General features: G+C 47.4%; 1 protein-coding gene across 1 annotated transcript; it reads right to left on the bottom strand.

The window, feature by feature from the left end:
- Positions 1–4,991: 4,991 nt before the first annotated feature.
- Positions 4,992–5,927, bottom strand: OR10P1 (olfactory receptor family 10 subfamily P member 1; the record flags this gene model as incomplete). The annotated part of the gene is made up of 1 exon (XM_080705247.1): positions 4,992–5,927. The coding sequence occupies one exon, from the start codon at positions 5,925–5,927 to the stop codon at positions 4,992–4,994; it is 936 nt and encodes a 311-aa protein (XP_080561373.1).
- Positions 5,928–12,390: the final 6,463 nt, after the last annotated feature.

Raw genomic sequence — 12,390 nt, forward strand, 5'->3', positions numbered from 1 at the left:
GAAGAAGAATAAAATTGGACCCTTACGTAACACCATATACAAATATTAACTCAAAATAGATAAAAGACCTAAATATAAATCTTAAGACTATAAACTTTTAGAAGAAAATCTGGGTCATAAAACCTCATGACATTGAAATTGGCAGTGTTTTCTTGGATATGATTTCAATGGCACAGGCAACAGAAGGGTAAACAAACTCCCTAAAAAATAAAAAAAAATTGTATATCCAAAGACAATGTACACAGAGTTAACAGTTACTAATAGAATGGGATAAAATATTTCCAAATTCTATATCTGAAGGTATATTAATATTCTAACTAGAAATCCTAAAAAGTAGCAACGATAAAGGCAAGCAATACAATTTAGAAATAGGTAAAAGACTAACATAAATAGTGAATCTCCAAAGATAGCCAATCTTAGTTGTCAGTTGGATGGAAAATCTTGTTTCTCTGGTTCTGGTGTGTGTTACCTATTTCTTCTTTGTAGTTAATCTCTTTGAGTCTTTTCTCTAGTGCTGGTTTTTTTTTTTTTTTTTTTTTTGGTGGTACTGGGGTTCCTGGAAGCCCTTCTACCTCTGGGCTACACTCCCAGACCTATTTTATATTTTTGAAACAGGGTCTCTTACGCCAGCGCAGCTGGCTTCGAACCTGCGCGATCCTCCTGTCTCCGCCTCCCAAGTGCGGGGATTACAAGCGTGCGCCACCACGCCCGGCTCTAGTGCTGGTTTTGAAGACATTAATTCCTTCAGTTTCTGTTTGTCATGGAAGCTTCTTATTTCCCCATCTAATTTGATAGAAAGTTTTGCTAGGTAGGAAATTTTTGGCTGGAAGTTGTTTTCTTTCAGCGTTTGGAATATGTTTCTCCAAGCCCTTTTGGCTTTCATGACTTGGTTTGGGAAGTCTGGAGTGATTCAAATTGGTTTGCCTCTGTTTGTCACGTGGCCTTTTGTTTTTGTTGCCTTTAAGATTCTCTGCTTGGCTTCCACATTAGTCATTTTGACAATTATGTGGCGTGGGGATCCTCTTCTTCGATCCTGTCTAAAGGGAGTTCTATAAGTTTCCTGGACCTGTGTATCAACCTCTTGCTCTACGTTTGGAAAATTTTCTGCTATTACTTCCTTGAAAAGATTGTTGATCCCTTTGGTTTCACCTTCTTTTCCCTCCTCTATTCCAATTATTCTTAGGTTAGCTCTCTTAAAATGGGCCCATATTTCTTCAATGTCAGATTCCTGCTGTCGGATTTTTTTTTTCTAAATTAGAAACTATGCATTCATTTTGTGAATGATCATCTTCTAGGAGTGAGATTCTATTCTCCATGTGGTCTAATCGGTTGTTTGTACTTTGAATTGAGGCCTTTACTTCATTGATTACATCCTTTATCTCTTTTTGGGTCTCTGAATTCTTTTCGAAACACCTCTATTATTTCTGCAGTTATTTTCTTGATTTGATCTTCTAGAAATCTCTGAATTTCTGTTTTATCAGGTTCTGGTGTTGTGGGGTTGTGGGCATTCACTGCTCCATTGTTATTTCTCTTTCTCATGATTTCGGAAGTTTGTGCCTTCTCTGGGTTCTTCCCTGGGTCATTACGACTTCACTTAAGGTGCTCTGGATCTCGAGTCTGTGGTATCTCAGTCACCACTACTCCTTTACTGGGTTGTATCGCAAAGTCTCAGACCAGGGAGTCAATTGAGGCTCATGGGGGGTGCCAGGCTGGGCGTTCTCCTGCATGGAGTTGTGAATATAGTGTGATATCTCTGCCACTGCCACTCCCCCACTGGGTCAAGTCCCTGGGAGTCAGTACTGGGATTTTTCCTCTAGGGGCCGCGATTTGACTCACTGTTATTGAGTGCGCCGATGGAGCTGTAGTGGACTTGGTGAATTCGCTGCTGCTGCCGCCGGTGGCAATATGGCGCCGCTGCCACGCCCTCGACCGTGAGGCTGGTGTATTTCTTCTTTGTTTTTGAGCTCCGTTCTGAGTCCCTGCAGGGTGCTCTGAGCCCAGCCCCTGGGAGCTTTAGACGCTCCCTGCGCTGAAAAATCTGCTGAATCCTGCCCGGCTGTTCTGCAGCCGCTCACCTCGGCTCGCTGTCCGCTGCTCCTCTCTGGAGCCTGGTGGGCTGTTGAGTGCGTTCGTCTGGTGCCGTCCGGTGAACTCGCTGCTGCCATCGGCAGTAAGGCGCTGCTGCTGCGTCCTCGGCTGTGAGGCAGGCTTATCTCCTCTCTGGCTCTGAGCTCCGTTCTAAGTTCCCCTTCTCTCTGGAGCCTGGTGCTGGAAGGAAAGATGGCGCCTGCCGCTCTGCGCCACGGCTCCGGCTGCAGCACTGCAGTCTGGTTTCTTTCTGGTGTCTCGTTTTTTCAGCCTTCTTTTTCTCTGTCTCTTGTATTTACCTTTTTTGTTTCTCTGCTGATGGTGTTTTCTGGCTATGAAAGGCACTGATTTTGTGGTAATAGAGATTGGTTGTTAGCGGGGCTCGTAAGCCCCGCTTTTCTCCGTTGCCATCTCTTATGTTTTATTTTGAAACAGGTCTCTTTAAGTAGCTAAGGTTGGCTGCAAAATTTTCCTGTCTCAGCCTCCCAAGTACTGAGATTACAAGTGTGTGCCACCATGCCTGGCTCTTTTCCTTTTTTTTTTTTTCAGTACTGGGGATTCTACTTCTGAGCTAAACCCCTGACCCTATTTTTAATTTTTTTTTTGAAACAGGGTCTCACTAAGTTGCAGGGGGCCTTACTGAGTAGCTGAGGCTGGCCACAAACTTGAGATCCTCCTGTGTCAGCCTCCCAAGTACTGGGATTACAAGTGTGCTCCATCATGCCTGGCTCTTCTTTCCTTTTTTTTTTCTTAACTGTTTTTGTTTTAGAATTTTATTGGTGCAATATCATCATATATCATAACGAGATTCAAAGTGATAAATTCATATATGTGCACAAAATTTCTCAGTGTATTTCCTTCCATATTTTATCCTGCTACTCCCTTCCAAGGAGGAATTTCTTGATTTGGGTCTTGCAGGGTGATTAGGAGTTTGCCAGGTGGGTATGTTAAGTAAGATGTATGTGGGGAATTTCTGCAGAATAGCTTGCAGAAAGTTGCAGAAATATAAAATGACTCTGTGTGTGTGTGTGTGTGTGTGTGTGTGTGTGTGTGTGTGTATGGGTGGTGGGAAATGAACTTAGAAGAGGATGCAGAGGTGGGCTGCAGAGGAACACATTTTTTTTTTTTTTTTGGTGGTACTGGGGTTCTATCTCTGGGCTACACTCCCAGACCTATTTTATATTTTTATTTGGAAACAGGGTCTCCTAAGCCAGTGTGTCTGGCTTTGAATCTGTGCGATCCTCCTGTCTCCGGCTCCCAAGCGCGGGGATTACAAGCGTGCCCTGCCCACCATGCCCGGCAGAGGACCACGTTTGATGCTCATGAGCGATGCACTCCTCAGTGCCAGAGGGGCAAGAACTGCTTGAAGATCAGAGGTCTCTGGGAGGGAAGCCTCGGTTCCCGTCATGTCCTCCCAACTTATGTTACTGATGTAATGTCGGGCTCCTCGCTCCTTGCTGAAGGTTGAAGCTCTTGAAGGCCGTTTTGTGGAGGACACGCAGGTGGGACTGCGGGCCAGGGAGGAATTGCTGCAGTAGAATGTCCTTTCCCAGCAGCTCTTGCTGCTTTCTCATTTAGGTGGACACCAGGGAAGCAGAGTGGCCTGAGGGGAGATGCACAGGAGGCGGCCTCAGCACCCGAGGCTCTAAGTGCTTCCTGTTCACAGGTCCCGCCTCTGGGTCCCTGGCTGGCTTGCTCAGGACCTTGCCTCCCAGGCCGGCAGGCCTCCTGGAATCCCTCAAGCTCCATCCTGAAAGGCTTCCAGAGCGAAAGACTCCAGTGTGTTTGTGGGAGACGTGTCACAGGATCTCCTGGCAAAAAGTCTTTCCTGATGGCCAACCCCAGTCTACCCATCTTCCCTTTGTGCTGGTGTCTGGGGAAGGAGGGAGTCATGTTTAGAACCCTTAGCTCTTCCTCCTTCTGAAGGCCGAGAGCAGAACAAATATACCTCTGAACAAACTGATTCAGACACAGTGAAAGAAACGCAACCAAAGGCCAGATAAACTCCGCCACAGGCTCTGGGTGGGCCGCTTAGTTGGGGGTCAAGTTCATAGTTATCTGTCTTCATGACTGACATGGTCCCCTGGCTACTGGTGTAGCCATTGCAACCATCTTGCCCAGGGATGTAGAAATGTAGCGTGACCTAGAGGATGCTCTATGTTCTTCCCCATCTCTCTTTCTTCCTTCCTTCCTCCCTCCTTTCTTTTCTTTTCTTTTTTTTTTTTTACGGGTCTGGGGGTGGAACCCAGGGGCATTCGACCTCCGAGCTACACCCCCTTCCCTATTTTTTATTCTTTATTTTGAAACCGGGTCTCACTGAGTTGCAGAGGGCCTCACTAAGTAGCTGAGGCTGTCCACGAACCGCGATCCTCAGGTCTCAGCCTCCCGAATGCTGGGATTACAAGCGTGCGCCACCACGCCCGGCTTTTCTTTTCTTTCTCTTTCTTCCTTTCTTTCTTTTCTTTCTGTGGTACTGAGGATGGAACCCAGGGGCATTCTACCTCTGAGCTACACATACAGCCCTATTTTTTATTCCTTATTTTGAAACAGGGTCTCACTGAGTTGCAGAGGGCCTCACTAAGTAACTGAGGCTGTGCAAACTGCACTCCTCCTGTCTCAGCCTCCAAATGCTGGGATTACAAACATGCTCCACCAGGCCCGGCTCCCATCATTTTCATTCTATCTTGTCCTCATAACACATGCTCTGACAGTGAGTCTGGGGTATGGAATAGGAGATCAGATCTACATCTATCTTTGTTTTGGTTCTAGCACTTTCTACCAGGAGGCCTTTTTTCTTTGAGGTGCTGTGTGGTTTCTGTTAGGCTGGGGTTCAAGTCCAGCACCTGCAGGCTAGGAGAAGGGCAGTCAGTGAACCAGTGGGCGGCCCTAGGATCCCTTTAGGGTCAGGGGACCTGCCTCTTGACCATGTGTCGCAGGGCCCCGGCCACCTCCTTGTTGCGAAGGGTGTAGATAATGGGGTTGAGCATGGGTGTAATGACTGTGTAGAAGAGGCTGAGGATGCGGTCCGAGGTGACCGAGGAGCCTGCCCGGGGCCGGATGTAGGTGATACTGGCTGTTCCAAAGAAAAGAGAGACCACAAGCAGGTGCGAGGAGCAGGTGGAGAAGACCTTGTGGCGGCTCTGGGTGGAAGCCATTGCCAGGATGGCACCCAGGATGCGGGCATAAGAGGTGACGATCAGGGAGAAGGGGACCATGATGAAGACCACGGTGGCTGTCATCACGGAGATTTCACTCCGCTGCTTCCCAGCACTGGCCAGCCTCAGGACTGGCAGGATGTCGCAGAGGAAGTGCGGGATGATTGGACGGCTGGGGAAAGGCAGAGTAAAGATGAGGGAGGAGTGTGTGGTGGCAGTAATGATGCCCATGAGCCAGGAGATACCCACCATGGCCACGCAGGCCCGCCGGCTCATGAGGGTGGAATAGTGCAGCGGCCGGCAGATGGCTGCATAGCGGTCATAGGCCATGGCTGTGAGCAGGCAGCACTCGGAGATGCCCAGGACGATGAAGACGTACATCTGGGCTACACAGCCCTGGAAAGAGATGGCCCGAGGGTGTGGGGAAGTGAGATCAGCCAGGGTCCTGGGCACGATGTCGGTGGTATAGAGGAGCTCCACCACAGAGAGGTGGCGCAGGAAGAAGTACATGGGTGAGCGCAGTGCAGGGCTGGCCTGTGTGAGGAGGATAATCAGGGAGTTGCCCAGCAAGGTAGCCAGGTAGACCAGAAGCACCACCCAGAACAGGGGGCCCTGCAGGGCCCTGAGGTCAGAGAATCCCAGAAGAAGGAATTCAGGCAGCATAGTATGGTTCTCCTTATCCATCACTCAGGCTGAAAGCTGCTGCATAGCCAAGAAAGAGAAGCCATTTAGAAGCAAGCGACACTTCTGGAATTCAGTAAAGCGCTTTCATGCAGTTTCTCTCAGAATCAAGAGGTAATTAGTATCTTCTCTTTTTGAATGAGTCTTGAGTCTCAGATGAAACAAGTTGCCTGAGCTAATATCAAGGGGTGACAGGGCTGGGCCTGGAATCCAGGCTGCTTGACTCATATACTGCCACTGTTGCACAAGCTCTGGCCCCCACAAAGGACTGGCCACCCCAGGGCTGTCCTTGAATCTCTGCTGTGGCCTCAGCCCCTTGGTATTCAAATGAAACTCTAGCTCCAAACAAGCCAGGTCTTACCAGGGATCGTCCCAAGCTGGTGTCTAATGGTCACCGGGAGCTGAGGATTTAGCAGGTCACCCAGTGACATAGCTATTAGTGATGATGCTCCTAGCTGCATCCTGTGTGGGGATTTTGGCACCCCTGCTTCCCGTCTCCTTTTCTCTGGGCCCCTGTGATCAGCTCTACCAGCTTGCTGCCTCAGCACACCGCCTACTGTCTGTTGCTCCTCCATTGCCAGTGTCCTCCCTGAAGAGAACGTTTCTACTCATTCTATAAAAATCCCATTCAACCTTCAAACCTTGGCTCAAATTCCACCTCCCCACGGCAGCCTTCAGTGCTCCTCATTCTTGGAAATATTTGTCCACAGCATTTCAGGATGGAGAGCGACATTTAAGGCCACATGTTTCTATGTGACAGTGCTTGGATCTTATCTGCAGCATTTTAGAAAGGTGTTATGTGAGTGCCTGTTTGAACAGCTGCAGTGATGAGGGCTCACCACCTGGTGAAGTAGCCCCTTCTAGTCTCTGCATGCTCTATCTGTTGGAAAAATCTTCATTATATGGGTCTGGCTAAATGTGTAGTGGTTCATAGAATTTCCTTCCCTCCTTTTCTCCTCTTCGTCTTCCTCCTCCTCCCTCCTTCCCTCCTCCACCTCCTTCTCTTCTTCTTTGTCCTGTGGATTGAACCCAGGGTCATTCAATCTTTGAGATATACCCTCAGCCGTATTTTATTTTTTATTTTGAAATAGCATCTCACTAATTTGCTGAGGGTCTTTCTAAATTGGTAAAGCTGGTCTTCAACCTGTGATTCTCTTGTCTCAGCCTCCCAGGTACTGAGATTATAGGTGTACACCACTGTGCTGGTCTGGCTAACAGAATTTATAACCACTTTCTTTTTTTTTTTTTTTTTTTACCAGACAGCCTTCAAGTATTTGCGAAGTCACCTTTATCTATACTCTCATGAGATATTGCTTGAGGTTGGTCCCAACACTTCTTAATGTAAAGTTTCCGCTGTGAGATCCTGCAGGACAAGGTGAGGAGGGGGAGAATGGGTTTGTCTATTTTAGCAGCTGCTAATGTTTCCCAAGTCTCTGGTCCCTGCCAGGCATTATGCTAGCTAAGAGCTTAACATTTATTAAATCGTTGTATCTTCACAATCATGCTATGACATAGAAATCTTTATTTTTCTCCATTTTACAGATAAGGAAATGGAAGTCCAGATAGTATAAGTAACTTTTTCCAAGTCACACATATAATAAGTGAGAGAATTTGGAATGGAATCCAAATCTAACTTTAGAACCTGTGCTCTTGGTCATTAAGTTACCAGCTGTCTTAGAGCTGGTAACTGATCTTACTAGTTCATTTAGAACAAACAACTCCCTCTTCTTTGGAACTAGCCCAACTTGGAACATGCTAGGTTGTCCCTAGACATTCATTAGATGAATGAATGAATCCCAGCTATAAAGACAGGGGACTAATGAACAGAAAGATTAAATCGTTTGCCTAAAGTTAGACAACTAGTTAGAGATGATGAAATTGGACTCAAGTCTTTCAGAAGTCCTGGACCCTAAGATTTGCGGAGCTCTTATTATATCTAACTTCCCACACAGGAAGTTAGTTCAGCCATCTTCATGTTTAGGAGAGCAAGTCTCAAACTTTTGCCCATGCCTCATGGACCTAGCCTTTGTCCCTTTCTTACTCTGCAATTTCTGCCGATGACTGTTACTCAAGCTTCTGTTGAGAGATGGGTGCATGCTGAGAATTGTGCCGAATATCCGTTGACCTTGATAACAGCTCTACTGATAATTTTAATTTTTGTTATTGCAGATAAGGAACCAGCATGCTGAGAGTTTCGAACCACCATCCATTTCTACTTATCTCCAGGAAGGCCATAACGGCACCCTTCTGGGAGATGAACTTGCATCCTGTTAGCTTGGACAGGATTAGCTGAGTCCATTGGTCAGTAATCCCTCAAATGCTCACATCACTTAGATAATGTGGACTGGATTCTGTTGTTTTCAGATTTATAAAAATGTTATTTTTCAAGCCAGGTGTGGTGGCACACGACTGTAATCCCAGAACTTGGGAAGCTGAGACAGGAGGATCACAGGTTTGGGGCCAGCCTCAGAAACTTAGTGAGGCTCTCGGCAACTTAGTGAAAGCCTGTTTCCAAATAAAAAGGAGTAAAAATATAGTTCTAGGGGTATAGCTCAGGGGTAGAATGCCCATGGGTTCCATCCCCAGTACTACCAACAAAAAATTATTTTTTAGTTAAACATATTTAAGACTTGGGAGCCTAAGACAGGAGGATCACAAATTCAAAGCCAGCCTCAGCCACTTAACCAGGTTCTCAGCAATTTAGTGAAACTGCTTCTATCCTTACCCAGGGGCCATGCTAATCTTCTCTGTATCATTCCAATTTTAGTATATGTGCTGCTGAAGCAAGCACAGAAACTGTTTCCAAATAAAAAATAAAATTAGTCTGGAGGTGTATCTTGGAGGTAGAATGCCTGTGGGTTCCATCCCCAGTACCAAAAAAAAAAAAAAAAACAAAAACAAAACCCAAAAAACCCAAAAAAAGAAATATTTGAAATAAAGCCATCCATGATCCTATCATCTTAATTAAATTATTTTCTTTCTTACTTATTGTCCTTCGGCCTTGGTTCTACTGCAAACCCATTTACATGCTTGTAATCATAGTGTATTTATTATTTTGTTTTTTTAATTATTTATTTATTTTTATTTTTTATTTTTTGCAGTTTTGGGGGTGGAACTCAGGGGATTTGACCTCCAAGTTACACCCCCTGCCCCATTTTTAATTTTTTTATTTTGAAACAGGGTCTCACTGAGTTGCAGAGGGCCTCACTAAGTAGCTGAGGCTGTCCGCGAACCACGATCTTCTGGTCTCTGCCTCCTGAATGCTGGGATTACAAGTGTGCGCCACCACACCCGGGTTTATTTTGTGGTTTAAACAAACCACACCCGGGTTTGTTTATTAGGTGTGGTGGCGCACGCTTGTAATCCCCGCGCTTGGGAGGCAGAGACAGGAGGATCGCGCAGGTTCGAAGCCAGCCGTTCGCTGGCTTAGGAGACCCTGTTTCCAAATAAAAATGTAAAAAATAGGTCTGGGAGTGTAGCCCGAAGGTTGAAGGGCTTCCAGGAACCCCAGTACCACCCCTCCCAAAAAAATTGCTGTAAGCATTTTGCCATGAGACCACATAGTATTTTGCATGACCCTTCAAAAATATTCTCAAAGAAATCCATTGAATTTCTCCAGTAACAATTAACAAGCTCTTTCTCACACTCTTGGAATTTTAAGCTTTTCCATATTTTTTGGTATTGTGGATAATGATGCAAACAATATCTTTGTGCATAATTCCATCTGCCTCTGTGAACATATTCCCCGAGGATAAATTTCCAGAAGTGGAATTATTGGCTAAGAGTATGAACATTTTTATTGGTCTTGTCATGATTTTGGATTCCTCTAACTGGATGTGTGAGCAGCATCTGTGCCATTGTTCCTTGTAAAGCTGGGATGCTCTGAGTCCTGCCCGTCCTCACCAGGGCTGCTCCCTTTCCTCCACCTCATCTGTGCCAGGCTGTGAGCATTTCTTTACTTTCGGCCCTCTGATTAAGTTTTGTTTCATGACAGTGCCTGCGAGTGTGGAAAGGCAGGCTCCTCCTGCATCCTCTGCTCCACCCTTCGCTGCTTCTCAGCTCCGACTTTTGTTCCTTCTCTGACTTTGTCCTCTTCAGTTTCTCCAAGCTCCCACATGTCCTGACACATCTGAGACAATCTTCAGAGAGGCACAGGCCCTGAAGCCACTGTTATTCTTTTCAAAGCCCCTCACAGAGGGGCAGAGAGGACAGAAAGTAATAGCTTACTGGGTCACAAACAGGCAAGGAGCTTTAGAACTATTTTTAATTTTGGCGAAGACACATGATATTTACAGTCTTTTTTTTTTTTTTCCAGATCTGGGGATAGAACCCAGGGGCATTCAACCTCCAAGCTACACCCCCTGCCCTATTTTTTATTCTTTATTTTGAAACCGGGTTTCACTGAGTTGCAGAGGGCCTCACTAAGTAGCTGAGACTGTTTGCGAACCGCGACCCTCTGGTCTCAGCCTCCGGAATGCTGGGATTACAAGCGTGCGCCACCACACCCGGCTCAACACATTTACAGTCTTAACCATGTTTGAGGGTTGAGTTCAGAAGTAACAGATGTATTCGCCTTGTTGTGCTATAGATCGCAGAACTTTTTCACCTTGCAAAATCAAAACACTACCCTCACTGAACACTGCCCCATTTCCACTTCTCAGTGTCTTTTATCTATTTATTTATTTTCCCGGTACTGGGGATGGAACCCAGGAGCTTTTCTACTCCCAGACCTATTTTATATTTTATTTGGAAACAGGGTCTCACTAAGTTGCTGAGAGCCTCACTCAGTAGCTGAGGCTGGCTTTGAACCTGTGCGATCCTCTTGTCTCTGCCTTCCAAGTGCGGGGATTACAAGCGTGCGCCACCACACCCGGCTCAGTGGCTCTTTTTTAAAGCAGAAAAACAATCCCTGTGCTTTCTATAAGTCTTAGCAAGAGAGGCAGATGGATAAATTGACCAACTGATGGACATGTGGATGGGGCAACAGATAACCTGTGGTTGGTTGACGGAGATGTGTCTGTCTGTCTGGCTGCCCACCTGGCGGGCTCTGAGATCCCTGGGTGGAAGGCGAGGACCCTAGAGGGTGCATAGACTAGAAAGCCGCTTCTGAGGGTTAGGTTGGCGTCTTGGCTGCAAGGGAGCTGGAGCCTGGGGGTTCTGGGAAGTGAGGGGGGACAGTCTCTGTGGAGTCAGGGAGGTCTGGGCCAGGCATTTCACCTTTGTCCATTCAATTTTTTCCCCTCAAGTATTATCGGAGCTGTGCAGGCGGTAGTTTGTGTGAGTATGTATGAGCTGGGAATGTGCGAGGCAGCAGAGACATCAATCTCGGCAGCTCCACCTTTGGGTTCTGATATGGGGGCCATTAACAGGAGCTGGAGGGACACTGACCACAGCCAGCATGGAGGCTGTGATGACCACCTGAGTTATGTGACACGTGCAAACCACAGACCCATGTACACAGCCCGCCGTCTCACCCCACACACCCTGTCCTGTTAGACGGCCTACCACACTATCCCCTGCTCCTGTGCCCGGCACAGCTACTCCCTCACACATCGAAGGCTTACTCCATCTGCATACACACTTGCTGTGCTGGGGTGCCTGTGGTTTGACTCAGCAGAAATAGCCCGTCATTCCCTAGCTCCTTCCCAGCCACTCTCCCCGTGCAGCGTGGCCGGTGGCAGTGAAATCTCACCTCTGCAAAAAAAAAAAAAAAGGAGAGATTTGGGCACTCTCTCCCGGACACCTTGCTCCCATGCCCGGGGACAGGTGTTTTTTCCCCCCACACAGAGAGGTTCTAAGGCCCCGAGTGGGCCCTGATCTGCCCACCGCTCTCCCCTTCCTGTTCCTGCTCCAGTCTGTCCTTGTCAGAAAGAGGCCTGAGGCGGCAGGCGCTGTGTGGGCACTTACCCAGCGCAGGGGGTGGAGATGGTCACGCGGCCTGGGCAGGAGCTGCTGGGCACGGGTGAGGCTCTGCCGTTCCCCGTCCTTCTGGAGTCTCAGCTCTGTGGAGCCCATGGTTATTCTCTAGCAGGTATAGGGCCTCTACCCCTGGGGACCGGGAGGCCCTGACTCTTGGGGTTTCCCTGGGCACCCTGAGCTGAAGTAGTGTCATGGGCCAGATGATTCCACCTGGGTCCCCAGTGCCGCCTGGGTCCTTCTCTCCTCAAGCTCATTTCTCAGGGCCAACCTGTGTCTGTCTCCTTCCTCACATCCTATCACCCGCCCCCCACCACTGTAGCCTCCCCACTCATGGAGGGTCTCTTGGGTCCAGATAGCACAAGGCTTAAAGGGTCTCCTGTCCTCGTGTCTAGATTCTCCTGGGGGGAATTCTTCCCTGTGTATGGAATTTCAGCTCCCTGTTGAATATAGAGACTTCAGGCAGATTCTGGAAGTTAAGAACAGTAAAGTAAGAGTTAGGCACATCGGTCTTCACGCTTGGTTTAATTTTTAGAAAGAAAATGTTCTG

The sequence above is a fragment of the Muscardinus avellanarius genome (assembly GCF_963383645.1).
Source record: "Muscardinus avellanarius genome assembly, chromosome: 11".
Taxonomy (NCBI): Eukaryota; Metazoa; Chordata; class Mammalia; order Rodentia; family Gliridae; genus Muscardinus; species Muscardinus avellanarius.